This window comes from Xiphophorus maculatus, chromosome 23 (genome assembly GCF_002775205.1).
Source record: "Xiphophorus maculatus strain JP 163 A chromosome 23, X_maculatus-5.0-male, whole genome shotgun sequence".
In the NCBI taxonomy this organism is placed as follows: Eukaryota; Metazoa; Chordata; class Actinopteri; order Cyprinodontiformes; family Poeciliidae; genus Xiphophorus; species Xiphophorus maculatus.
In genome coordinates this window covers 8,972,381-8,999,194 of record NC_036465.1, presented here as the reverse complement: position 1 = coordinate 8,999,194, position 26,814 = coordinate 8,972,381, and the positions used below count along the sequence as shown (strand labels likewise).

At 35.9% G+C, this 26,814-nt stretch overlaps 2 protein-coding genes across 2 annotated transcripts; one reads left to right on the top strand and one right to left on the bottom strand.

The window, feature by feature from the left end:
• Positions 1–3,392: 3,392 nt before the first annotated feature.
• cul4b (cullin 4B) lies at positions 3,393–22,402 on the bottom strand. The gene is made up of 20 exons (XM_005799525.2): positions 21,470–22,402; positions 18,670–18,785; positions 18,489–18,592; positions 17,700–17,769; positions 15,094–15,167; positions 14,856–15,018; positions 12,986–13,075; positions 11,638–11,720; positions 11,487–11,554; positions 10,275–10,393; positions 9,009–9,201; positions 8,816–8,920; positions 8,031–8,141; positions 7,859–7,944; positions 6,595–6,702; positions 6,378–6,491; positions 5,437–5,542; positions 5,178–5,350; positions 4,951–5,103; positions 3,393–4,254 (listed from the first exon to the last, which is right to left on the bottom strand). The coding sequence occupies exons 1-20, from the start codon at positions 21,939–21,941 to the stop codon at positions 4,159–4,161; spliced, it is 2,604 nt and encodes an 867-aa protein (XP_005799582.1). The 5' UTR covers positions 21,942–22,402; the 3' UTR covers positions 3,393–4,158.
• Positions 22,403–23,413: 1,011 nt separating this feature from the next.
• mcts1 (MCTS1, re-initiation and release factor) lies at positions 23,414–26,687 on the top strand. Its single transcript, XM_005799524.3, has 6 exons — positions 23,414–23,610; positions 25,171–25,323; positions 25,414–25,511; positions 26,056–26,189; positions 26,321–26,388; positions 26,476–26,687. Exons 1-6 carry the CDS (start codon positions 23,600–23,602, stop codon positions 26,555–26,557), a joined length of 546 nt encoding a protein of 181 aa, XP_005799581.1. The 5' UTR covers positions 23,414–23,599; the 3' UTR covers positions 26,558–26,687.
• The last annotated feature ends 127 nt before the right edge of the window (positions 26,688–26,814 follow it).

The following is a 26,814-nucleotide window of genomic DNA, read 5'->3' as shown; positions in this document are numbered from 1 at the left end:
GTGTCAAACCTGAGGGAGGTACAGACAGGAAGTCCGGCTTTATTTCACACCGTAAATCATTATAAATACACTCCGAGCCGCTAAATCTCCAAGATAATGATTTAAAGACTTGTTTATCCACCCCTTTTTACGGAAGAGGATTAGGGCCACCGAAAAAAAAAAGAATTCTGACTTTAATCTCTGACTTTAATCTCAGAATTCAGACTTTAAAGTCAGAATTCTGAGATTAAAGACTTTAAAGTCAGAATTCTGAGATTAAAGTCAGAATTCCTTTTTTCGGTGGCCCTAATCCTCTTCCGTACCTTTTTATGTAAAACTAATTTAAGGGAATGAGCAAAAAGTGCTTTAAAAAAACAAAATAAAAAAATATTTTTGAAAAAAAATTAATAAAAGCTTTATTTTTGGACTGTTAGAACGAAACCTTTGGACTTTGCTTTGTTAAAATTGATTTTAACAAGTATAACTTGTATAAGAAAAAGTGTGAACTTTATTTTGAAAGTCTGGCTTTTAATATAAAAAAAATATATGTTTTTACATATTTGTTAAAACTGTCACCATTTGAAGCCACAGAAACATGTAGCTTCAAAACATATTTATATCTTAATGCCGCCGTGCATATTTCAGCCAGGCTTTTATTAACTTAAAGCCCCCAAATAAATAAACGATTTTAATACAGGAGTTAGTGGTTGCAGCAACAGACCTCAGCTAGCGTAGCTGCTAGCTGGTTTACCGATTAGGTAACGCTGGTTCTGGTATCTTAAGCTCCAGTTAGAGGTAGATTCTTGAACCTTCTTGTTAGAAGACAGATGATTTGTGAAAAGAACGATGTCCATCTAAACCCTGAGCTGCTACACTGCTCTGTCCAAAAACAACCAATCAGGAGGAGGGTCTTAGCGCTGTCAATCATCTCATGTACTGGCTGCTAATGGCTGAGAAACAACTTAGCATGGCCATCATGTTGCTCTACTGCCATCTTTTGGATTTTATTACTTATCATTCCTCAAATTCTCCTTACAAGACCAGTATTTTTCAAAAAACTAATTATCTTTCCTTTTCCTTCAGTACTGTTTAACTAAGCAGCCACATTTTCAAATTTCCTTTATGACATGCTTCTTCTTTTCTATTATAGCAGATCGCAAGCAACAATCATGCATACCGCCAACTACTGTATATGAGTGTGTAACAACTCACCCATTAAATTCTATTTTTAAATTTTGCATTGTCAAGATATGATGTGCTTCTTTTCCTTGATTTTTATTGGCTATGGCCAAAAAATATTAAATAGCATTACAGCCACCTACTGGTATGGAGTATTTACGACATGCTATGCTAACTGCAGCATAGTAGAGAGCTAGTGAAGGAGGGAGGATGAGCAGATTGTGATCGACAGCGGTAAGCTCTGCTCTGACTGGCTGTTTCTTGATAGCACTGAAAGAAGGCAAAGGAGCTTGATTTTTGACAGAGTATCGGACTCATACCATACAGTTTTAACAAATATATATAAAAAAGGTTTTTAATTATAAACTTACTTGCTGCAGGTTTAATATCTCTTATTTGTTCATGTTAATTTACCAATAAAGTCTGATCAAAAATGACACAAAATGTACTGTCCTGTAGGTTTCAGATGTGTCTTTGATCCAACATGGCCGACTTAAATGGCTAAATTAGCATGTCACAAAGTTTTCAAAAGGGCCTGGTATTGAAACAATCATTTAATTAATTTGTTTTGGCCTAGGGTGACATCTAAAGCAGGTTAAACACTGACCCTTGGGGCTTTTACTTTGGATGCTAATGGATTATGGAACAATGTAAGAAAATATCTGCTGAGTCATCTGTTGCCTTGACGATTCCCGCCTTTTTCAGAAGGAGGACTGCACACAAAATGTTACCACGGTTTTAGCTTAAAAAACTGTTTTGGATTGGGGTGTTTTTTAAATTTCAACACAAAAGTATTAATCACTAAATTGCAAGTTTAAAAACTAAACTGGGACTCCTTTTAAAGTCTGGATTTTGACTTTTGAGTATTGGAGATTCTTCAAAACCTCAAAATGGCTACCATACAACAAAACCTTTTTTTTTGTACTTTTGTAACATTGTAAGTAATTCAATTAGGAACATATACTGTACGTTACTACAGCATTTTTTTATTTTGCGTCTTAATGCTAACAAGATGGGGGAAAACATCAATTGTGTTGCTAATAGCATTTAGCCTGCAGCATTAGCCTGATGCTATTTTAATTTGCAGCTGGAACACAGGTGCAAAGATTGAAATTAATAAAATTTCCATGAAAAATTAAAAAACTCAAATTGTGTCAATGTTTAAAGTCTTAAATATAGTATTTCAACCATCTGCTAATCTGAAACTTTCTATTATCTGTTTAAATTTATGTTTTTACTTTGAAACCGATATCAGAAGGTACGAATTTCTCCTAGTTTTGCCAAAATACAGCAATCATTTGTAAATTCTTTCTAGTGTTTTGTATTAGCTTCATAAATTAAAGCTCGTTATCCTTGATTATGTTTTTCCTTTTATGTTTTTAAGTGTTTTCACTGACAGAGGAGCAGTAAGCCTGAAACATTACAAAAAAACCCTAAAATCCAACAGATTATCACAATTATAAAAATCCGACAGAAACAATTATTTATTGTGTGAAGCAGTAAATCTGAAAAAAACTCATACAAATGAGAATATGTCTAATCAAATCAGTTTTCTTTGTGTTTCACGGTAATCCCTAAACCTTTCCGTACACTGCAAAAACACAAAATCTTACCATGCATTTTTGGTCCAGTTTCTAGTGCAAATATCTTAATACACTTGAAATAAGAGAAAACTAACTTACACGTAACATCTCTGCAAGATATAGGAGTTTATTTTAAATCAGTAATTCTTTAAAATTGATTAAGTTCTAGTTAAACTGGCTCAGTTACCTAGCAACGCCAGCCAAGCCCAACCCGTCACCTAGCAAACCCAGTTTTAGTTCCACAGATTATTTCACTAAAAATATGGGGAAAATGTAATAAGTGAAATAATCATACAATGGAACTAGTGCTTTTTCATCAGTATTAAGGTATTTTTGACTTAAAATAAGCTCATATTTCTTGTAAGTTAATTTTGTCTTATTTTAAGTGTACTCAAATATTTTCACCAGAATCTAGACCAAAACTACTTGGTAAGATTTTGTGATTTTGCAGTGTAAATGTCTCCAAAGCCCCACATAGAAACTTGCAAAAAGGAGAACCGAATGTTTTCTGTGTAGCATGACAACGGATGGGGGTTTTTTTGTGCTTTTAATAAACCTAAAGGTTAACCAAAAAAACAAACTATCGAGCAGTAAACTGACAAACGGGTCACTTAAAATATCACATGTGGTGCATGTATAAAAATGTTTGAAGGAAATAAAAAGGCAACCAAGAATATTGTATGCATATACTTGCACAACTGGTTTAGCAGCGTAAACACACCTTTTAAACAGAAATAAATGCTCCTTTTTGGCACAAACTCCGCTTTTAAACAATGGGTGCTCGTTTGCTCACTGCCTTTATCACCTGGCTGCTAAAACTGCCAAACGTAACTTCAAACCCCACAATACGCAACATACTTCCAAAACATCTTTGAATGCTAAGCCCAACAGTCCAACATTTCACCACGAGTGAAGAAACAAGCATCAGTTTAATATTTTGGATTGTTTTTCTTTTCTTTCCAACATGTGGTACATTTAGAGCACTGATAGGCGTGTCAGCATTAGCTTGGAAGGATGGATGAATAAAAAGGAAAAAAAAAAAGATTTCATAACAAAGAGCATATTGTTTTAATCTATGGACAAAGGATCTAGGTCAGAAAATAAATATTTTTCCTCTCCATTAAAAAAGAGCAAACTGAACTGTGTGTCTTCTTTGTCCCAACTCTCTCAGAGGCACTGAGAAAATATGGAGGAGATTCTCTTCTTCTTTTTTTTCTTTTGTTTTTTAAACAGGCATGCAGTCCACAGGGTCACATGACCCCTGATGGAAACCCTGCGGAGCGGTAGCCATTCACTTGTCGGTCGTTGGGTTGAAGATGATAATGGTTTAACATCCACGGGAGCAAAAGATTGAAAGACCGATCACTCAGGACACCTGTTACTCTAAACTGGAACGGCTGCTTCTCTCTTCCTTTAACTAGGCCACATAGTTGTACTGGTTGGAGTTTTCCTTGTCGCGCTCCATATAGTCCCGGTCAATAAGAGACTCTATCCTCTTCTTTAGGTCAGCAGGCTGGGAGGGAAGAGAACAAGAGACAAGACGGTAGCAAACAACCAGAGGTCAGCAGTAACTAGTTACATTTACTTGAGTAACATCTTTTTAAAAAATTACTTTAGGAGTATTTTTACTACACTGTACTTTTTACTTGAGTAATTTTATTTTGAAGTATTTCTAGTCTTACTTGAGTAAAAATTCTGGATTTTCTATGCTAACAATAACCAAACAACAAATAAAAGACATGGATAAATGAGGTCATGTCCTTGTTGAAAGTGGAGGAAATTAGAAATGCAAAAACTGGAAACCTGAACAAATTCTACTCTAAATGAAAACCATTTATTGAGTTTGTTGCTTCAATGTACGTAGACCCTCCTGCGCACCCAGATTTCTTTCTTTCCTTTTTGGGTTTTTTTCCGGATGTGTACATATGTGTGTAAGTGTATATATCATGTGTACATGTGTGTTTTTTCACTATTAATTTTCTTTCTCTGTGTTTTACTACTGGAGGTGTTCTGCATGCGTTCTTTGTTCCTGAAAACATGCATCTTAAAGTCAATGGTGTAAACAGTTTGTTTATGCCCAACACTTTTGCACCCTGGAGTACATAAACACCTCTGTTCCATATGCAAAGGCATCAATAAAAATATGGATAAAAAGAAAAAACAAAAACAAATAAAAGTGATGTGAGATGAAAAACAAACAACTAGTTACCTTGACAGGAAATTTGAGCTGGTTGTAAACCTCAGACATCAAAAGATTATGGCTCAGAGTCTTCCTCATCTTCATTATCCGCACAATGGCCGCATCGATCTGGTACTGACGATCCTGAAACACCCGTTCTGTGGTGCTGGCTTGTTCCTCCACCTAAACACATTTTTTCATATGAAAACCTTTGACTTAATATAGATATACAATCTACATCAGGAAGCCGTTTATACCGTCTCTTTCATCTGAATCTGGTTTATTTTGATCCTGAAGAGTTTGTGTTTGAAGTCATCGTTGCAGGAAAACTTGTCTCCGTCCTCCACGTCTTTGCTTTTCGGGATTTTGGTGAGGACTCGTGCTTTTCCGCACGCTAGCGACTGCAACGTCCGACGCAGCTCACTGTCCTCTGTGAACCCAGAAACCAGGCGCTGTTCAGACAAGATGTCCGACATAAAAACAAGAAGCGAACCGAACGGCGACACGACAACAAACCTATTCCTGTAGCTACTTTGATTTCTTCGAGAGTGAACTCCTCTCCTTCGTTGAACATCAGCAGCACCAGCGTTTGGAAAAGAGACACCTGCAGCTCCTTCCTGCCCTTTAGCAGGAAAACATCCAGACAGCAGAGTTAATATATACGATTAGGGCCATAGAAAAATTAAAACAACAAGAATACAGCCATAAAATCATAAGTATTATGAGAATAAACTTCTACAAAAATAAAGTTATAGTAATACAAGAACAAATTTATATGAGAAAGTCATAATAGTACAAGAATAAAGTAATAATGTTGTGAGAAAATTAAAAAATTAAAATAATACAAGAATACAGCCATAATATGACAATAAAGTCTTAAAATGATGAGAATAAAGTAAGTGTAAGTAAATAAAGTATTTTTATAAGTATCTGATACAGAGAATAGAGTAAAATAAGAGATATTACAAGAATAAAGTAACAAAACAATTGAAAATAAAGCAATAATACTTCGAGAATAAAGTTATAATGCAACAAAAATAAGGTTATAAAATTTTGAGTTTATTTACATGTATGTAAATAAATATATTCATTAGTATGTAATAAAGAGAATTAAGTAAAGTAATATTACGAGAATAAAGTCATAAGATTACAAAAGTAAAGTTATAAAATTACGTGAACAAAGATGAAATAATTCGAGAATAAAGTCATAATATTCGGAAAATAAAGTTATAAAATTTGAGAATAAATGCAAGGAATTAAAGTGTCTTTATTAGTATAATAAAGAGAATAAAGTAGGTAATATTATGAGAATAAGAATAAAAGCAAATTACAACTTTACTCTCTTAATTTCATTTACCAAATTTTTTTAGCGTAACATTAATACTCCGTCACAAATATAACTGTTCCTCAGAGATCAAATAAAAAACGACATTCTAGGAAAAATCAGAGTTAATAACCTCTTTAAATTCTGCTTTTAAGACGCAGTGACCTAACGTCGACTGCCACTGCAGCTTCCTGCCGCTGTGTTTGCCCAGGTAAAACGTCTTGAAGATCTCCTGCAGGCGCACCATCTGGACAGAGATAACAGAGATCGTAACAAAGGATATTTATAGCTTAGGCGCTATAAAAACCGCCATGATGTTCCAGTCATGTGATTATTTGCTCGGCGCTAACCTCAGGAGGCAGGTGGACCTCCATGGGGACGTAGGTCGGCCAGTAACCCATGGTGAGGATGTTGACCGTCAGCTCAATGTTGCCGGGAATGTTTTGGCACTGCATGTACTAGAAAGCAGAAACACGACTTACTGAGCAGCACAAATTCACATTTCTGCCGTCCTGCGTCAGCTGACAACGGGGCAATTCAAAAGCACTTGAGCAAAAGCACTGTGAGTCGGGGCAAGTTTACAGCAACAGAGAGTTAGCTGTAGCCTGACGGAGGCAACACGAGGCGCAAAAACCCCCCAAAAAAACACAACTGGGGTTGAGGGTGAGAAGGCGAAGAAACAAGAATGCTGGAAATAGAGCAGCTGCTAATTTTATTTTGCACCACATCACAATAAGACTCCTCTAATACATTACTAAGAGTTGGGAAGTAACTAGTTACATTTACACAGTTTTGGAAAAAAAATACTTTTAGGAGTATTTTTACTTCTCTGTACTTTTTACTTCAGTGATTAAATTATAAACTCTTACTTAAAAATCAAACATATTTTAACCAAACTTTCACCAGACACACACCTGCAGCTTGTGTTAAAGTTTCATCCGTTTTTTGTAAAAAACAAAAAATAAAAAACTGATTTGGAAAACATTTAATTTGTCTGGTTTTGAGAATTTGGTGGAAAACATTCATAAGGTTTGAGATTGATCTCAAGAGATTTTCTGGAAAAAAAAACAAGAAAATTTCTGAGCTCTAAAAGTCATAAAATTTGTTAGAAAAATCTCAGATTTTGAGATTAATCTCAGACAAGTTCTGAGATCAATTTTTACAAATTTTAAAAAAATATTTTGGTCCATTTGATGATGTAATTTTTACATATTAAATGATTCATAATTTGATCAATTATTCAGACATTTACCAAATACTTTCTTTTCCTCTTGAGTAATTTCTTAAAGGACTTTTTACTTTTACTTGAGTAGAAATATGTAAAAGTAGTAACATTTTTGGGTACTCTACCCTCGTCTGATTTCTTATAAAAATGTATTAATAAAGTATGTAATAGGGGTTAAATTAAAAAAATCAGTTGTATTGTAATAGTTACAGAAGAGCTTTTGCAGTATCGTCCAAAATGTGTCACTTTTTCCATTGTAAAACTTTTGAAGCCTTTTCTCATTTATTTAGAGATAAATTTAAGGATTTAGATTTATTAAAGGGTGTTAAAAAGCCACATATAAACCTGCATACAAGCAAATTGAAGGTTTTAATGCAGAGCTACTTTACCTGTTTGAACTGCACCATAATGTCTTTAGAAAGCTCCATGTCTTTGAACATTCCCTCTAGTTTGCTGGTGAACGCCGCTCCACATTCTGAGGAAACAACAACAACGCAGTTAGAAGTCAACGTTTATTATTCAGTCAACGTTGAGATTTTATTTTTTAATGGATGAACTGACCATGTTTCAGCTTCGACAACATTGATTTTTCAGCATCCACTGAGGCACTTTTTCCAACCAGCAACCTCTTGGCCAGGTCCTTTTTGTAAAAAGCCTCAAATACGTCTTTTCCTAAAATGACAACAAATCATTACAGATCCTGATCGCCAATAAAAGTTCCCACAAGTCTGAACCGGAAGTGACCCGCGCCATCTTAGTAGGCAAGCTCAGTGCACAGCGGACAGAACAAAAAGAAACTATGTGGACGCTCTTAACCAATGTGAGAGAGAAAGATAAGTGAACAAAATGGCTGCAGGAAGAGAGAGAATAACATGAAGGATCCTTGCAGCCTGAAGTCCATAAATGCATAAAATCAGTATTTAAATTGATTTGTAAAGGACGTACAAAGTCTTTGTCTGAGTAACGAGGTTCTGGTGGCTAGCAGAGTGAGTCTGCAGTAACAAACACGTAGGCTACATGTCCGTCTTACCTAGCAGCTAAAAGCTACATTAGCTAAGCTAATTTTACTAGCCTGGCAGTAAGCACTACTGTAAATATCACTGATATTTATCTTAGTATCACACAGAGGTTTGTAGAGTACTCAAAAACTAATCGAGTAATAGTTGTGATGTACTTATATCGTTTATAAGTTAGATAAAAACGAGGAGAGCGCCAGTTCGAAGCTTGTGGCTCACTGGTTGTTGTCATAGCAACTGCCTGCCAAGATGGCTGTCAGCTACAAAGATCAGACGCATGATGTCACATGGGAACTAAAAAAATGAACTTAAAGTCTACCATTAATTTACCATATATAAATCTAAAGATAATCATGATCTTATCCAGCATCTTCTCCAGTTCTTCATCGGTCGCCTCTTTGTTTCCTGCCCTCAGCTTCGAATCGACGTGTTTGGCTGGAAAACAAACAAACAAACAGAAAACATGAACTCCTGCCGCGCCGCCGTGACGGCAGGGGGGGGGGGGGGAAGCTCAGCTACCGACCGATGAGCTCTGCAGGCTTGTTTGGCCGCTTGTTGATGAAGGTTTCGAAAGCCTCCTTCATGGCGTTGACGAACTTCTCGTTCTTCAAGAAACAAATGTCGATGATGTGATCCACCTTGTCCTTGAAGTCCAGCAGCTCCTGAACCATCGTTTTGTCTTTTTCAGGGTTGATTACGATTGTGCTTCCAAACGCCTGCATGTGGGGGAAATATCAAAGGACACAATTTAATAAGAAACTAATGTTAACGTTCAGTATCTTACTAGCGTTTTATCTAAGGCTGCAACTAATGATTAATTAATCGGATTTAAAAAATTGGCACTTTATAAAGATGGGTTTTTTAACCTCTTAAGCCTTTTTTATAAATAAATAATAATATATAAATATATTAAAAGATACAAATAAATAAAAAAATTCCTTTTATTAATTAAGAAAATAAACATTTAATTGACTAAAACGTAATAAGATAATAATAATAAAAACGTAATTCTTCTAGTGAATTTGACCCAGTTGAAGCTAAAACTGCTAACTGAGGAGTTTTGAGTAAACAAAGGTTTTTTATCTTAAATGCAAAAGATATTTTTGTTCTGTCTTAGCTTAATTACTTCTCTGAATATATTGTTTTTTCAGCTACTTGTTTTGAGTCTGTAAAATCAAGTTGACAATTAATTGGTTACATGGCTTACTTAAATAATTGATTAATCGTGATTAATCTGATTAATCGTTCAGCCCTAGTTTTATCCGGTCAGATATTAATATCTGTATTGGTCCCAATATTGAAAAAAAAAAAATTATAAACCAATACACAATCAATAAGAGCCGATCTATTCGGTCTAATTCTATGCTTTGTGCTATGAGCGACATCATGCTTTATCTATTTTTAATTATATTTACAATTCACATTTTCTGCACCATTTGAAAGACGTTTTGTAGCAGTTTTATTGTTTATGTTTAACCGTCAGCCTGATGTTTTTGTCAGTTTCTTTATTATTTACTTTACTTGGGCTGTTTTATTTCTAACTGCACTGACTGAAGAAATTAAAGTTGTTTTTACATGTTTGCTCCTGAAGCTATTGATGTGTTTAAATGTGCTCTACTGGTGCAGTTATCAAATAAATTTGTAATTTGGTATATTTATGTCTGTGTTTTAAGTCAGTTCTGTTTTTCTGTGTCGGATCGGTATCAGGCGATACCAAACCTCAGACATCGGTACTGGAAGTGGAAGAAGTGGATCGTTTCAGCCCTGGTTTTATTTAATCTGGTCGTACCTTGATGTATTCTATCCACTGCTGCAGCAGCACCTGGACGCCGCCTCGAACTCGACTGAAGAGCTGATACAGCAGAGACAGATCCTGAATCCTGTTCTCGTCCAGCAGGTGGGTCAGCCCTGCCAGTTTTCAACGACACACCGTCAGGTTCACGTTCCCTCAAGCAGGTCAAAAACTACAAACATTCACTGCTTTTTCCCTCTACAACAACCACAGTCATTATATTTTCATTTGATTTTAGGAAACAGAACAAAGAAAAGTAGTGCACAATTGTGCAGGAGAAGGTTTAACATTTTTTATAAATATAAATCTGTAAAGTGTGGCATGCTCCTCTGAATAAACAAACATAAACCACATTTCACCTCAGTTACTGATGCAAGTCTTTTGGGTTTCAGTTTTCCTCATTGAAAGACTTAAAATTTTGCAAACTAGAAGAACAAAAATAATCTTTTGGAGCTACAATTAATGATTGTTTTACTAACAGATTATTATGACAATTAATTGATTTAATCACTTAAGTATTTTTTTATATAAAAGATGCAAATAAATAATTATATTTTTAAGAAAAAAGAACAAACATTTATTGCCTAAAATGCGACAACATTCTGTCAGTGAACGCTTGGTCATTTGTAGCTAGAACAATATTTTTACTTCTTATATTTTATTATTTTTGATATAATAATACAAATTTCTAACATCAACTTGTGAAAAGTTCAGCCCTCCTGCTCAATATAACATCAACACAGTGTATGTGTGATCTATAGATTTTTTTATTAGATCAATGGATTCATAATTAGAAGGGTCTTTAGTTTTTATTTTTATTTTTTTTACAGAATTTAAACCAGGTGAAACTCAAAAGCTTTGTCACTTGAGGAATTCTGGGTAGAAAATATTTACCAAACTTTTTTAAATTTTATTTTAAATGTAAAATGTAATTATTTTTACTAAATTATATGCAGGTTAATCATCTATTAACTGGATCTGTATCCAACAGAAGCAGGTTAAATACAAATGCACCCCGCACTTTTTAGGTTCTCAGTCGTAAAACAATGTATGTTTTTCAATTATTTACTGCTTTGCGCTTGTATATTACATAAATTCAATAAAAATTCAATGTTTCTGCTTCTAATGTGGAAAACAATCATGATGGACATTTAATAATTGGAAAAACAATGTTTAATTTCTATGATAACGTGACTGGTTCTGAGGTACCTTTCTGCAGAATCGCAGTGAGATGTTCGCCCAGCAGCTGCTTCTCCACAGTAGCAATGAGCGGTTTTCTGAGAAATAAATTAACTTAGTTTAACAGCTGATTTTTATTTAGCCTCAAGCTGCAAACTAAATGTAGCAAACCAACACTCACTGTGTGCTCTGGTCCAGATATGTGATTACTCTGTCAGCTTCTTCCTCCAGGCGTTTGTTGACATGATGGAGATATTCTGGAACCTGAAAAATGTTTAAAATAAACTGGTAATCACATGAAGCTCTGACCCCAGATGCACTAAAATTTACTGAAACATTCAAATATTATTATGTCCTCATAAACATCCAGTTTTCTTTATATTATCAGGAAGTTAAAAGCCAGAATGACTGAAAACAAAAGTCAAATATAACTTAAAAGGAAAAAATGGTGATCAAGTAATATTACATCTAAGTAGTAGCTTGAGTTAAAAAACACATAACTAAACAAAAATAACAAATGACATCCGCTAAGTTGCCATGGAGTTTATGCATACACAGTATTAGATATTAGTTCAGTTTAGGAGTATGAAGAGATTTATATTTAATTGTTGGAAATATATATATATATATATATATATATATATATATATATATATATATATAATGCCCAAGTCTGTGCTAATTGATTACATTTTTTTCTGCGCTCATTTATTGATTAATATATTGCATGTGATTGCTTATTATTTATTTATTTATATCTAGTCATTTTGAACTATTCACTCTTAAGTATACATATATTTTACAAACTTTGTATTTATCACCTAAGATGGAGTAGCTTTCAACAAATACGCAATTTCCCCTGGGGGATCAATAAAGTTTATTCTATTCTATTATTCATACAGAATTCATCAAAGAAGCTATGTTGTCTTGACTTGTTGGATTTAAATAAATAACAATGAGAAGGAATGATTTCCTGCTAGACTTCACCTTCATTTTCAAACTGAAAGTAAAACTTACAGGAACCAAATGTGGATGTAAACAGATGGGAAACCACCTCTGTTTTCAACAGGACCAGTGTGACAACACACACTTTAAGATTGATGTTTGTTTCTTTTCTACAGTTTTTTACAGACTGAACACATTTTTATAGAAACAAAACATTTTTCTCATAAGTGAAATATTCTGGAACTTCTACTTTTTCCATCAATATTAAGGAATAACTGACTCGGAACAAACTTAAACTTAAAAATTTCTACTTATAAGTTCGTTTAGTTTTATTTCAAATGTACCAAGATATTTGCACTAGAAACTTGGCCAAAATACGTGGCAAAATTTTGTGGTTTGAAGTTTATTTACTGTACGAAATTGAAACTCTTTATGAGCAGCATCATTGGACAATCTGGTACAAATTCCCTGCATATTTACTAATCTGAAAAAATCTGCAGAAAACCCAGAAACATTCAGCACTTTTCTAAAAATACAATCAGGAAAGAGTGAGCGCCTCCAGAGTGTGAGGTCCCATAAATCACCTCTCGCTCCTGCATCAGCCTCTGTCCCTCTGCGGCGTAAAGTCGATTAGTTTCCTCCAAAAAGCGCTGCTCAAACGAGTCTTGATAAATCTGTTACAGACAGAGGAAACAGAGGATCCATTAAGGCCATTTGTCAACAAGAACGTCGACATTTCTCATCAGCGCTCTGATGAAAACCACAGAAGCAAAACAACGAGATCAGATGTTAAAATGATCCACGATTAGTTGAACATGGTGGCCTAAATATGCTGCAAGTTTCCTATGAACTGAGAAAAAAGCTGTCTGAGATACGCCAAAAACCATAATTACTACAAAAAACGTTGATCTTTTGTTATATTTTTACCCATAGAGTTCGCCATTTTTTCGAGCAACGCATGCTGGGTTGATGAGGCGCTTGGATCCGTTCTGTACTGGAATCTACAGAGTAACTAACTTTTCCCGACTTGTTGTTTCTCATATTGCGTTTGGTGCAAATTTAGACAATGTGACACTGTATCGCTGTTGGCTGTAACTAAAAAAAGTGGGACAGACCCAAACACAACTTCCGCAGGACCTACATTTGTTCCCTCAACATTTTTCTCCACAACACTTTGAGCCATTGTATGAGCAAAACTGATGAAGGCTCCAGCAGGTGATCGTTACCTTAACGGGCTAAGTAAATGCCGTGCTGAAAGTTTTTATCCACAAAGCGCCAAAACCCTTCTGCCGCCAGCTAGTGAGCGAAAAACATCAGACAGCGCTGGAAGCTCTTTCAAATGCTAACAGAGCTACACTGCCGCCGATCCAACTGTAGCTCTGCGTTACCAGACACACAACTACAGAACTACTTACTTGACTTTACTTTAAATCCAGACTCAAAACACAAACACACCTGTTTAGAGTTGATTTTGAAACATTATAAATAGGGATGCACCGATTGCAGTTTTCTGGCAAATCGCTGATTTCCAATCTTTTAATAAGCTAAACCTGCCGATTCCAATTTTAGTCGATACCAATTTCTTTGGTCTGAAATGTTGCTTAATATCGCAAAAACGTTGTTGAGTTGACAACAGTGGGGTGAATATTGTTAATTGTAAACGTGCAGACATAACTTAGTGGGCCGGTCTGTCAATCAAACCTCTCTCACCAGAGATTAACAGAGGACAGTGGGACCTTTGCAAAGCTAGATGAGATCAATGGATAAGATCAGCTTCCATTTGTAAAAATCGGCTGATCAACGATCTGTCAAAATGAAAGAAATCGGCACTGATAAATCGGCTGGCCGATAACTCGGTGCTCCCCTAATTATAAATGAAACATTGATAAACATTCTGATGTGTAATGATGTCATCAGACAAGCTGTAATGTTCACTATGTCTTCTTTGACTGCATTTTGGTGTTTTTATGGTGTAAAGCACTTTGAACTGCCTTGTTGCTTAAATGTGCCATACAAATAAACTTGATTAATTGATTGATTACCGGATCACACAGTCAGACCAGAGGTAGGCGTCATTCATCGTTTCATTTACGAAGCTGAAGGCAGCAGCAGCAAACACCAGCTCCTACGACCAACTCTGTCCTCTTCCTCCTCATTTTCATCCCCTCTTGTGATTTCTACCTTCCCATCAATCTAGACCCGCTCTGGTTCAAATCGAAAAGGCTGAATGACGTTACTCATCGCTGTTTTGGCTGGACTGAGCTAGCGCAATCGGACACAGCAGGTCATTTACCCAAAGTGCATTGCAGTGTGAACAACATGGCGACGTCCGTGTGACAATATTTTATTAAAATCAATAAAAACTAAACAGTCTATTGTTTTTACATCTAAATTAAACATTTCTTAAATAAAGTCTATTGTTACAACTAATCGTGGATCCCTTTAAAAGGTTACCTGGAGGTCAGAGAGCATGCTCAGTAGGCTCCTCAGCAGACTGCGGTCGATGGCTTCTCCGTTTCGTTCCCTCTCGATAAGCAGCAGAATCCCGTCGATGGTTTTACTCTGGACCTTCAGGTCGCTGATGATGTAGAACCTGAACAGCTCCAGGCCCATGTCCCTGCACAGCACACCAGTCCGGGTTCAGCACCCACAGAACCGCCTGGCAGCGGCTGAAACATCACGCATCACTCACCAGATCGATGGCAGCATAGAATTTTGTAAAACATAGGTGCGATCCAAAAACAGAAATATACTCCTAATCATGATCTGTGGAACAAAAACAAAACAAATTATGAATAAAAACTAATTCTCAATAAAACTACTAACTTTAAAGTCTGCTGCACCAAATCTTCAATTTCTTTTTAAAACATAGAGCTGGACAACATGGCTGGAAAACTTAGCACAATATAAGCTTTTCATATAAGTTGATAGATAGTTATTGATTTAATTTTTGTGTTAAATAGCTGAAATACTTCCAAACTGGTAGCGTGATCTTTCCTGCTTTATACACATTTTTCACTCCACACCGCTGTCTTATTTTTAAGCAGTGATGTGGCACAACCTTAACTGCTGCTGTGACAGTTACTCAGCAAGTTGTTGCTAGGTAACTAAAGAGTGAGTGAGTTGCTAGGTAACCAAAGAGTGAGTGAGTGAGTTGATTCCACCAGTTTAGGTGGTCATGAGAGGTTGAGCAGGTCAAGTCTTTCCTCTGCCTCCATTTCCCAGAATGCTGTCTGGTTTTGTTTTTATGTTTGCGGTGTTAAAAGAAAAGCATCTAGTTTTCAAATTTTTTTAGGCTCTGTTGAACAAATCTATTCTCAGTTATAAAAAAACATTATTTTTTATAAGCAATATAGTTAAACAATAAACACTCCATATAGCAAAGTTTAATTAATTTCAAATCAAAACTTGAAAACACATTTGAAATAGCTTTTTTTATCTGAAGTCTTCTGCTCTTTCTATTCAATTGATTTTATTATTTTACTGTTTTATCTTTTATTTGATGTTATGTATACTTGAGTGTCAAGAAAGGCACCTATAAATAAACTGTATTGTTATTAAGAAGAAGAATAAAATTACTAGTAATGATGATCGTTATTATTATTAACTATAATATGAGTCATAATTAGTATTAATCATAATATTTGTTATGAACAATATTATTATTGACTCTTACATCACAATATCTTACATTAAAATGTTTTATAATATATTAAATAACAATAATACAAATATATTATTAAATTAAAGCTGATTTAGGAGCAGCAAAGATGGCTGTACAGTAAAAGTCTCTGGTTAGACTTGGTTTTAAACAGATAAATACTTTGCATCATACTTAACATCTTCCATTGTAATAATTTTACCCCGATTAAAAATTTAAAAAGTTTAATAAATAAATTTGTATCATTCTTGATCTGCAGTCAGGGACCACAAAAATCTGTCCAAGAGCCACAAAATGCCCCCGGGCCGCACTTTGGACACCCCTGCTATAGATTGACCATAAGTCTTCAGACGGTAATTCATTAGTGTGCTTTGAAATGTTCAGGTAATTGATTAAATCCATTTACTGATTTGGTTAATTCTAATGAAAACTGACTGTACTCAGTTTTATTTGGGGGTATCAGAGTAAATATACAGTTTCAAGAGGCTGGGGTCCTTTTGCAAGTCACTTTACATCCAATTAGTCTTGTTGTACTTCAGATCTATCAACTCAGATAGAACATGTGATTAAGCAATCCTAAATAAGCAAACTATTTTGGAACAGAGCCGCCCTTCACCCTGAGGAGTTTGAGCTGAGAAGCTCACCAGCCAGACAGAAGAAGAAACTTCAGGTGAGAAGAGCTTTCACACTTTTCTGACCCAACATGTAAAATCCTGCGGAGGTCAAGCTGTCATTTTCTGGCAGTGTTTGTAAGGGAGGTTAAATTGGGAGCTCAGGTTTCAGCTGTGCAGAGGCGTAAACAAGCGCTCCTTCACAGCTTTTTGACTGGGTCAGCACGTCTCATCCCTGGCAGCTTCACACCAAAACACAAAACAGGCTCTGCTTTGACTGGCTGGCCGAGCGCCAGCAGAAACAGCTGTACAAGCTACCTTAAGGTTTTATTTGACCAGTTTTTAAACAGCAAATCACTCCAAATCCCTCAAAGTTAAACATTTAGAGCACTTTTTCCTGTAATTTTAGTATTATTTACAGCTGAAACCAATTTAAAATAAAATAATAAATTGCGAATGCATTACCACTGTAATATCAGGGTGAGCAAATGACTGCTTATAGTGCAGTAATTGTTTTTAACTTGCATTTTTCATGTTTATGCAATATTTAGCGAGACCAAGACAAGACCGAGACCAAATGCGGATCGAGTCCGAGACGAGACCGAGACCGGTCTCGAGTACTACAACACTGCATAGTATTGTGCAGTCCAAACAATTCAGGATATAATCTGAGGTTTACAAAATTGTCCAAGTGAATGAATATCAACTTCCTACTTTGAAAGAAGCAGCAAAAAGAAAATATCTTGTAGATTTATTTCCTTATTCTGGAATTGAGTGAATATACAATTTTGTAATCCTAACCGACCTAAAATTGGAGAAGTTTATTCTGATTTATCATCAAACAGACAAAACACTATTGCTTTCTACTTTGTGTAATTCATATATCCATTTTGCAGAAAAGTTTTAAACTATTGATGAATGATGGTGGATTTTTTTGTTATATAAATTTCTTCGTTTTAATTAATATTTATTTTTTGTTATTTACTCTAATAGTTACATCGAATGTGCAGAAGTGAAAGGACTCACCATTTGTCTGCAGTGATCTTGCCAGCACTTATCGATTTTCTTCAGGAAAAGGACGCTGTCCAGGGCATCCGTAAAACCCAGGTTAGGGCAACAAACGACTTTAATTCAAATTTAGACTTGAAATTATTGTGTCTGCAACATTTACACGGCAAAAATACAAAATCTTACCAATTAATTTTGGTCCAGTTTCTAGTGCAAATAACTTAGTACACTTATAATAAGAGAAAACTAACTTGCAAGATATAAGGGCTTGTTTTAAGTTAATAATTCCTTAATACTGATGAAAAGGTTCTAGCTTCATTGGAAGATTATTTCACAAAAACATGGGGAAAATATCTTGTTATAAGTGAAATAATCTTCTCTAGTAATCATAAATATTATTGACTTAAAACAAGTTCATATTTCTTTCTGAAAATGTCTTTGTAAGTTAGTTGTGTCTTATTTTAAGTTTCCTAAGATATTTTCACTAGAAACTAAACCAAAACCAATTGGTAAGACCATTTTATTTCTATTTTTAGTTTTCAAAAATATAAGAAAAATATAGATCATTTGCAAACAAAAGATGAATAAATGTTCTTCCAGCTGTTGATATTTGTGTAAAATTAGGTAAATAAAAAAATTCAACACAATTATCCCATGAAAAATTTGACTAAAACCTGCATTTGCTATTACATCTGTACTTAACCACATCAGATGTCCCTTTATCCATTTTAGAGGAACTTATTACGACAAAGAACAACAATAATGGGTCATTATTGTTTAAAATGACCCAGAAAGTGTAAAGGATATTCTCTGAACTGATCGATCTGTGCCTTGATGTGATCTTCACACACGGTCCTCAGCTGTTTGTACAGTTTGGCAGATATCTTATGGGAGCAGAGGTTTTCAACAGCCTGGGGAGACAGAGGAGGGAAAGTTTCATCGGCCGGCAGAGCAAACAGGCAGCCAGATTCCCGTTCAGAACCGATACCTGGTAGAGCTCCTCTAGATTGTACTTGATGGAAGTGCTGTTCTGAATGGCCTCCACAGCTTCTTTCAGCTTCTGCCAGGTCTCCTGTGTGTAGTTTTCTGGTAACTTGGGTTTTTCTGCAAGAAAAACACAACACTGAATGTAGACAAGATAGTGGAGCTAAGTTTATACGAAGCAACAGCTTGTCTTTTTCTAAAAATGCTGATTTTATGTGCGGTAGTCCTAAACAGAGTGACTTCAATAAAAAGATTTTACAAATTTGGCCCCCAGTACATGTTTTTAGTGAGTTTCTATTTTTAATTAGGACAAAAAAGCAGAAAGTAAAACCTTCTTAAAATAGAAGAAAATGGGTGCAATGAAAAGTATTTGTCTTTAAATAACCACTTTAAAAAAACACAGTGTCTTGTAAGGACCGGCGACTTTTACTCCAAAGCAAACTTTGCTCACTGTAAAACCACAAAATCTTAGAAAGTATTTTTGGTCCAATTTCTACCTAAAATATATTATTACACTTAAAATAAGACAAAACTAACTTTTCAACAAGATGTAGAGACTTGTTTTAATTAAGTAATTCCTGATGAAAAAGTACTTGTTCTATTGGCAGATTAAAGTCTGATCGGTGCAACTCTAATTAAGGCATATATTCCAGGTAGAGGTTCAACGACTGCAGTTTTCTGGCCGATCACCAATCTTTAAAAAGCCTGACCTGCCAATTCTGATTTTTGTCAATACCAATTTTTTTTCCCTGAAAGGTTGCTAAATGTCACAAGAACATTTAGCAATGTCGCCGAGTTGGTGACAGTGGGGTGACTATAGTTAACTGTGAATGTGGGGACACGACCTGATGGGCCGGTCTGTCAGTCAAACCTCTCTAAAGGCAGAGCAGAAGAGGACAGCGGTTGATTTTTAGATCTTTGATGAGGCAGGTATGATCAGGGGATAAGATCGACTTCACGTGTGAATATTAACTGATCACCAATCTCCCAAAATTGAGGAAATATGACGGCTGACAAATCGCTGCATCTCTAACATAAACGCTAGTAAAGAAATTTTTGTGTCGTCTTTAACATTTTCTATTTAAAAATATATAAACTTGCCATCGTAAAACAATTACAAAAATATGATGGAGGGCCAATTTTGTACCTCTCAAACACAAACTTATTCCAAAGGCCACAAATGGCCCCCCAGCCACACTTTGGAAACCTCTGGGCTTGGGAAAGGTTTGATTGGAGTACATGTTAGGCCCTAGTTTGTTGCTTCAACGGTTTAATCAACCAGTCGATAAATCCGATTTCCTTCATTTTGGGAGACAGGTGGTCGGCCAATACTTGCACTTGAAGCTGATCTTATACCGTGATCCTATCTAACTCAGTAAAGGTCTAAAAATCATAAATAAATAAATAAACTCTTTTTTAACTAGTTTTTACATTAGGGGTGCACCGATCGGCAATCAACAATCGGCCAGAAAACTGCAACTGATGCACAACTAGCTTATACAAAGTCATTGTCCTCTTTGCTCTGCTGTGAGACGTTTGACTGGCAGGGCCGGCCCAAAGCATATGAGAGTTTAGCTGCTCATTAGGGCCCTCTACACCACTCCAGCCTGATAATATATCTATTTAAAATAACATTGAAAAGTGATTTCTGTCATCTTTATAGTAATAGGTTAATCTCTTTCTGCTGTTGCCTCTGTTGGGAAATATTATTTCAAGCCGGGTGATTCTGGCCCTCTGTACAAACGTTTAGACACCACCGGTGCCAATTTCTGATATTTTCCCTTGATTCTGATTTTTATCAATTCCAGTTGTTTCTTTATTATTATTCATCTCTAATGGCAGGTGTCCACAAAGTTTGTGTCACATGGGCTAAAATCATCAAATTAAAAGGACTTGATTCTTTTACCAGCTCACCAAAAAACTCAAGAGTCACCCCACTGTTGCGGACACAGTGACTTTCTTTCTATATTTAGACCTGTGTTCACACTGCAGCCTGAAGTGACCCAAATCTGACTCTTTTTTTTCTACCTTAGTGTGACCTGTATCTGGTCTTTTCATGACAGTAAGAACACCACAAATCCGATTTTCTTCAAATGTGACACAGGTCACTTGGATATCTGACGATCTTTTCAAATGTGACCTGAATCTGAACGGCCACGTTCATTCGACCTGAAAGTCACTGATACTCGACAAACGTCACTATTCTACATCCTGATAAGCCGGAAGAAAAACAACAATAATGGCGGACAATAATGAGGATTAAGTTGTTAATGTGCTGGCTCTGGCCGGACAAGTTCAAAAATCGACAAGCTTTTTAAAATTGTCGTAAGCTATGCGATTATTTTACGATCGTATAGCTAATCGTATAGCTATGCCATTAGCATCAATGTTTACTTCCGCAAACACTGAGCACTATTTCCTTTTTACAGCGGTTGGAAAAACACCGAGCACGTTCTGTATGTGTGACGTTATTGCGCCCTCTACTGCGCATGTGGGCCACTTTTAGGTTGTTTCACACTGGAGGTCACCTACATGTTGCATATATTTGGAAATAAATGTGAACGAAAAACAATCAGATTTGACAAAAAAGAAAATAAATCAGAATTGGGTCACTTCAGGCTGCAGCTTAGCAAAAAAAAAAAAAAAAAAAAAGAAGCTTTCGGCCAAAAACGGAATCGGCTTTTTAAAGATCGGTAATCAGGGATCGTGCAATCGGTGCACCACTAAAGATCAGTATAAACAGGGACTTGTTATGTGTGTGTGACCGGTTTGCAATGGTTCTCTGCACCAGTTCCCCCAGGTACCTCTGAAGTTCTTGATGACTAGTTTCTTGGCAGCACCGGGTTTGCTGCTGGAGAAGGTGCCGGACCCTGCGGTTTTCGTCAGTCCGTTCGCGTGGTGTCCCCCCACGCCACCGGCCAGGAACACGGCTTTGCTTTTGTTATTGGAGCAAGAAGCAGCGGCGGCGGCGGCAGCCTCCTCAGCCATTTTCACATCTAGTCCAATGAAATCCACCGAATCCTCGAACCTCAACTTCTTCTGAATGTGCAGCGGAGGAGTGGGAGAGCAGGAGGAAGAGGAGGAGGAGGAATTGAGGGTCTTGGGAGGCGAGGAGGAGATGGTGTCACTCGTGTCGTCCCTCTCTGAGCCGTTTATTTTCCTCTTTTTCGGAGATGTGATGTTCCCACTGTCGCTTTTGACATCAGTAGCCGCGGGTCTAGCCTCCTGGGTTGGCGGTGGTGGGGGATTAGGGGAAGATAAACCTGTTGGAAACATGAAAAACGGGAATACTAATTCTTTACAGCCAGTCTTCTGATCCGAAACTTCCAGGCTTTGTCGAGGGAAGAGCTCAGTGTCCAATGGCCTTCGTCTGTCTTCGCAAGGGCAGCTTAGATTCACCCGGTTCGTTTATCCAGTTTAAAGCGGAAAATTTAATTAGAAACTACTCAACGCTTCTCTGATCTGGAGCCTCGTCTCTTTCTTGTTATTGCTGGCAGGAGAATAAAAATGGTTGGCTACTGCTTCCTCTTTTTTACCTCTCCGTCGTCTAACCGCGTCGTAAAGTCGTTCAGCGGCGGCGGTCGGGTCAAGCGGCCGTTAAAGGCAATAATTTATAAAACTTATTCAAGCGCAACACTAACAACTCCACATGATAGCGAAACAGACGTTAAAACACGCAGAAATAATTTCACTCGTAAAAAGCTAGTCCGTGACCCCACCGGAAGTACTTTGTACAAAAGTACTTTTTGCACAAGCGTGTTTTTTATATTAACCATGGTGCGCTGTTTGGTCCTGCCACCAGATGGCGCTAAAGTAACGCCATTTTCGTCATGTTTGATCAAAAATAGTTTGAAAGAAAGAATCCACATAACAGGGAATTTAATAATATTCAGAGTTGAGTTGTAGCTAGATACTCAATTACATTTACTGGTGAACCTTTTGGGGGGGAAAAAGACTTTGAAGAGTGTTTTTGCTCTACTGTACTTTTTACTTTTACTTGATTAACTTTATTGTGAAGTATTGCTACTCTTCAGGAAGGTTTCTGGATACTCGACTCACTGTGAGTAACTTCACTGAATGAAGAATAAGCTTCTTTTAACCAAACAAATCGCCAGACACACACAGTTTTTGCTTAAGTTTCATAAATTCTGTATTGAAAAAAAAAGATTTGGAAAAATGTTTTTACTCTTACTTTTAGTAATATCTTGGATGGCTACTTTTTACTTAGGCAGTACTATTTTTATATGAGTACATTTTTTGGGTAGTCTATCCACCTCTGATATAATATAGAAATATATGCAACGATATTTTTCCAGCAGTGTTTTGGGTTTGAAACCATCTGCAGTTATGTTCTGCAATGCAATTATTATTATTAATACTATTACTATTATTATTATTATACCAAGCAAATTATTCTCATGTGGGTACATGAACTATTGAATACTAAGCCCACATTTCCTTTAGATGTTATCCATAAAAATGTGTCTAAGATTTACGTTATACTTGATTTCAATGTTTTAATAATATCTAAAAATTATAATGTCGCAATGGGGAGAAAACAAAGTAAAATAAAAAAATCTATTTTCTAAATAGAAAGAAAACTACATGCATTAATACATTACATTAACACGGAGTCATTTCCGATATTATTACCTCTGGTTTACCTGTATTTTGAAACTGCAGCACAAACCCCCATAGAACAGACGTTCTATGTCACAAAACCCTCTGTCACCTAGGTAACGCGAGTTAACCTTCGTTAACTGTCGTAAAGTCACGCAAATCTCACACAGCTAAAAAGGAGCGTGGAAATCTGCTGCAGCAACAGCTAATACATAAACAATATTTACTGATTTTCCTGTCTGCTTGCCTGACTTGGTAAACTACGTTCGGACAAGCAGTGACATACTTGACCGCGGCACCGGAGACCAGAGAGGATGTTTAAAAAGTACGTGTCTGTGTTGTACCGTTAGCTAGCAGCACACTGAAGTTACCAATGCTAAGTTGTTAGCATTAGCGTGTTTGATATTGTAGAAAGATAATATTTAGTATTTAGAAACTGACCTGGAAAATGTCTAATTTTCTACTGGTAACGCTAGATCTTGAGGTAAGCAGGGGTAGCTTCAATTAGCATTAGTAGAGCCAGCATTAAGCCAATACAAGAGGAGCATAATTGAGTTATTTTCTGTCAGTAGCTTTCTGTTGGATGTTAGCTGCATAAAATCAGTCTGAGTCAAACGGAGCTTCTGAGTGGGATCAGTAGTTGTTTTCTTTTATATTTCAGGTAAAACAGCACAACAGAAACAAACTAATGAACATTCTCATGCAGCTCCCTACCAACATGAAATTAATTAACATATTATCAGATTCATATACTACTTACAAACTGACAGCCAGTTTATGGGATGCCCAGGAAGTTTATTTTAATACTTTCTGGTAGCTTGTTAAACATGAGTAGAATGATCAAAAATATAGAGGTACCAAAATCTAAAGGTGAGGTTCTACAAAGAATGTTGATTTTCTTGGACTTAAAATTCAAAATTGCAACATATTTGTGCAGAAGTCTAGAAGAAGATTGATCTTTTAGACATATTTGTACTTGAAAGTCAGAGGGAACATTGAGGAATGGAGAAGAACTGTTCTGGTATTGATAATTAGGAATAAGGATGATGTGTAAAGCTGTAACTAAAGATTTATAATGTTGAGCCGTACCATCAATACGGCTGTGAAAGAGTTATTAAAGAAAAAATGACAATGAAATAAGTATTGTTTCTACTTAAATTAGGGTTTTAAAGGATTGGAAAGTGCTTGATTTCTGCATATAGTCCTTGCACAGTTTTGTAATGAAGCTGTAATAAATTTTTAAGAGACAAAACTATTTACAGAAAGTAAAGTATATTCTGTTTAAGGATTTGATTTGAGTAGGAAGGTCATTTTATTGATCTGTGTAATTCAAATAAAGGAGGTCTTATATTTTAGATGTTAAAATTGTTGAAATTGTGGGATTTTTTTGTTAAATTTGTGTTTTGTTCTCAGACTAGTTTGGTGTATGGAGTGTGTATGAAAGAGATGTTTCAAAACATAAAGAAAATTGTTTAATTGGTCCCTTCTAGAATACTATCATAACATATTAGTAGCAAATTAGTAATAAAGGATGTCATATAACAGAGAATTTAAAGTGTGTTCTTTAGTTAATTTGTATTGTTTTTATCTATAAAGTTTGGCGCTGGAAAAGTTTGAAAATCTGCCTTTATAATGTTTGAAAAGTGTACTAATCCTGTTAAAATTTTAACTTTTATTGTTGGTGACTATTTTAAAATTCATAATGGTAATTGACAGAAGTAAGATTGTTGAAAAATGTGCTAGAACAGAAAAAAACATTAATCAGAAACATTATCAAATGATGATTTGTACTTATCAGTATTTATTTGATCAGTTTAAAATTATCACTAAAAATACATGGATAAGTATAACTCTTAAAGTTAAATATATGTTTGTTTGTTTTCAGATTTGATGAGAAGGAAAATGTGTCAAACTGCATCCAGCTGAAAACATCGGTGATCAAAGGCATCAGAAATCAGCTGCTGGAACAGTTCCCCGACATCGAGCCATGGCTCAATCAAATAATGCCAAAAAAGGACCCAGTTAAAATAGTGAGATGGTACGATCCCGTGTTTCCTGTCTTCGTTGTCTCATTAATGTTCTGTTCAGGTTGGTGCTCTGCACTGTTTATCTTCTGTGTGCATTTCAGCCATGAACACATTGAAATCCTGACAGTGAACGGAGAACTGCTTTTCTTCAGACAGAGGGAAGGACCTTTCTATCCAACCCTCAGGCTGCTCCATAAATGTAAGCTTCCCTCAACAACATGGCTTAAAAAAAAACAGTCATTTGATTTTCAAATTTGGAGATTAAAATGTTTTTTTTGTTTTTTTTTTATTGGCTTTGGATTACAAATTAATTTAGGAGGTAACATGTAAATTAAATTTATCTTGAGTTTATTCAGTAAGATCAGTATTTCTATAAAAAGGAAATCACATTGAGACAGAATGTTTTATTTTTATTTTAATCTCTTTGACGCCTCCTGTATTTCATGGGTAAAAATGCTGCAAAAAATACATTACAGTATTTTTTATAACATTATGACTTAAAAAATGTTAGCCTCACACTTAAATTTTGCTGAATTCAAGGTTTAAATAAACAAAAGCTGTAAAACACGCTAGTCAAACAAGATGGCTGCCCTGTGCATGCTAACATCAAGTCAAAGGAGTGAATTGTTGAAAAAAATCCAGATTTTCCAAAAATTGAATGTTTAATAATTTAATTAATTGATTTATCACCCAGCCCCACTGATACTAAAGTATTTAGTTGATTATATTTCCTTTTCTCTCAGATCCTTTTATTCTTCCACACCAGCAAGTGGACAAAGGGGCCATAAAGTTTGTGTTGAGTGGAGCGAATATCATGTGTCCCGGACTCACCTCACCTGGTGCCAAACTCTACCCTGCCGCTGCCGACACAGTAGTTGTATCCTTTTAATCCTGATGTGTTATTGTAGTTTTAAACGCCCTTTTCTGCTGTCCAACATCAATTTCAACTTTCTCTGCAGCTTTTAAAGAAACATTTCCAACATGTTTGTCTTTAACAAGTTGATTCAGGCGATCATGGCAGAGGGGAAGCAACATGCGCTCTGTGTTGGTGTAATGAAGATGTCGGCTGAAAACATGTAAGCCTCCCAAATGTTTTACTAAACAAATCGTTCACTGTTCACATCCTTATGACTCTAAGATCCTGATCTGTGTCTAACGAACAGAGAAAAAGTCAACAAGGGAATCGGAATCGAGAACGTTCACTATCTGAACGACGGTTTGTGGCACATGAAGACGTACAAATGATGACGCCACCCAAACCGAGCGACAGCAACTAAACTGTTTCCACCTTCACACTTCGCTTTGTAACCTGCTGGAGGCTGCAAATCTGCCATCATGATGCACAAATAAATAAAAGATCCTGGTTCAAACCAGTGCCAGTTTGTGCTTTTCTTTAATTATTTGGATTAGAAGTAGCATCAAGGATGTGATGTAGTTTTAGACATATTTATATTATAAGGAAGGGAGAGGCGAAGTGACACATAGAGTAACAGTTAAACCTG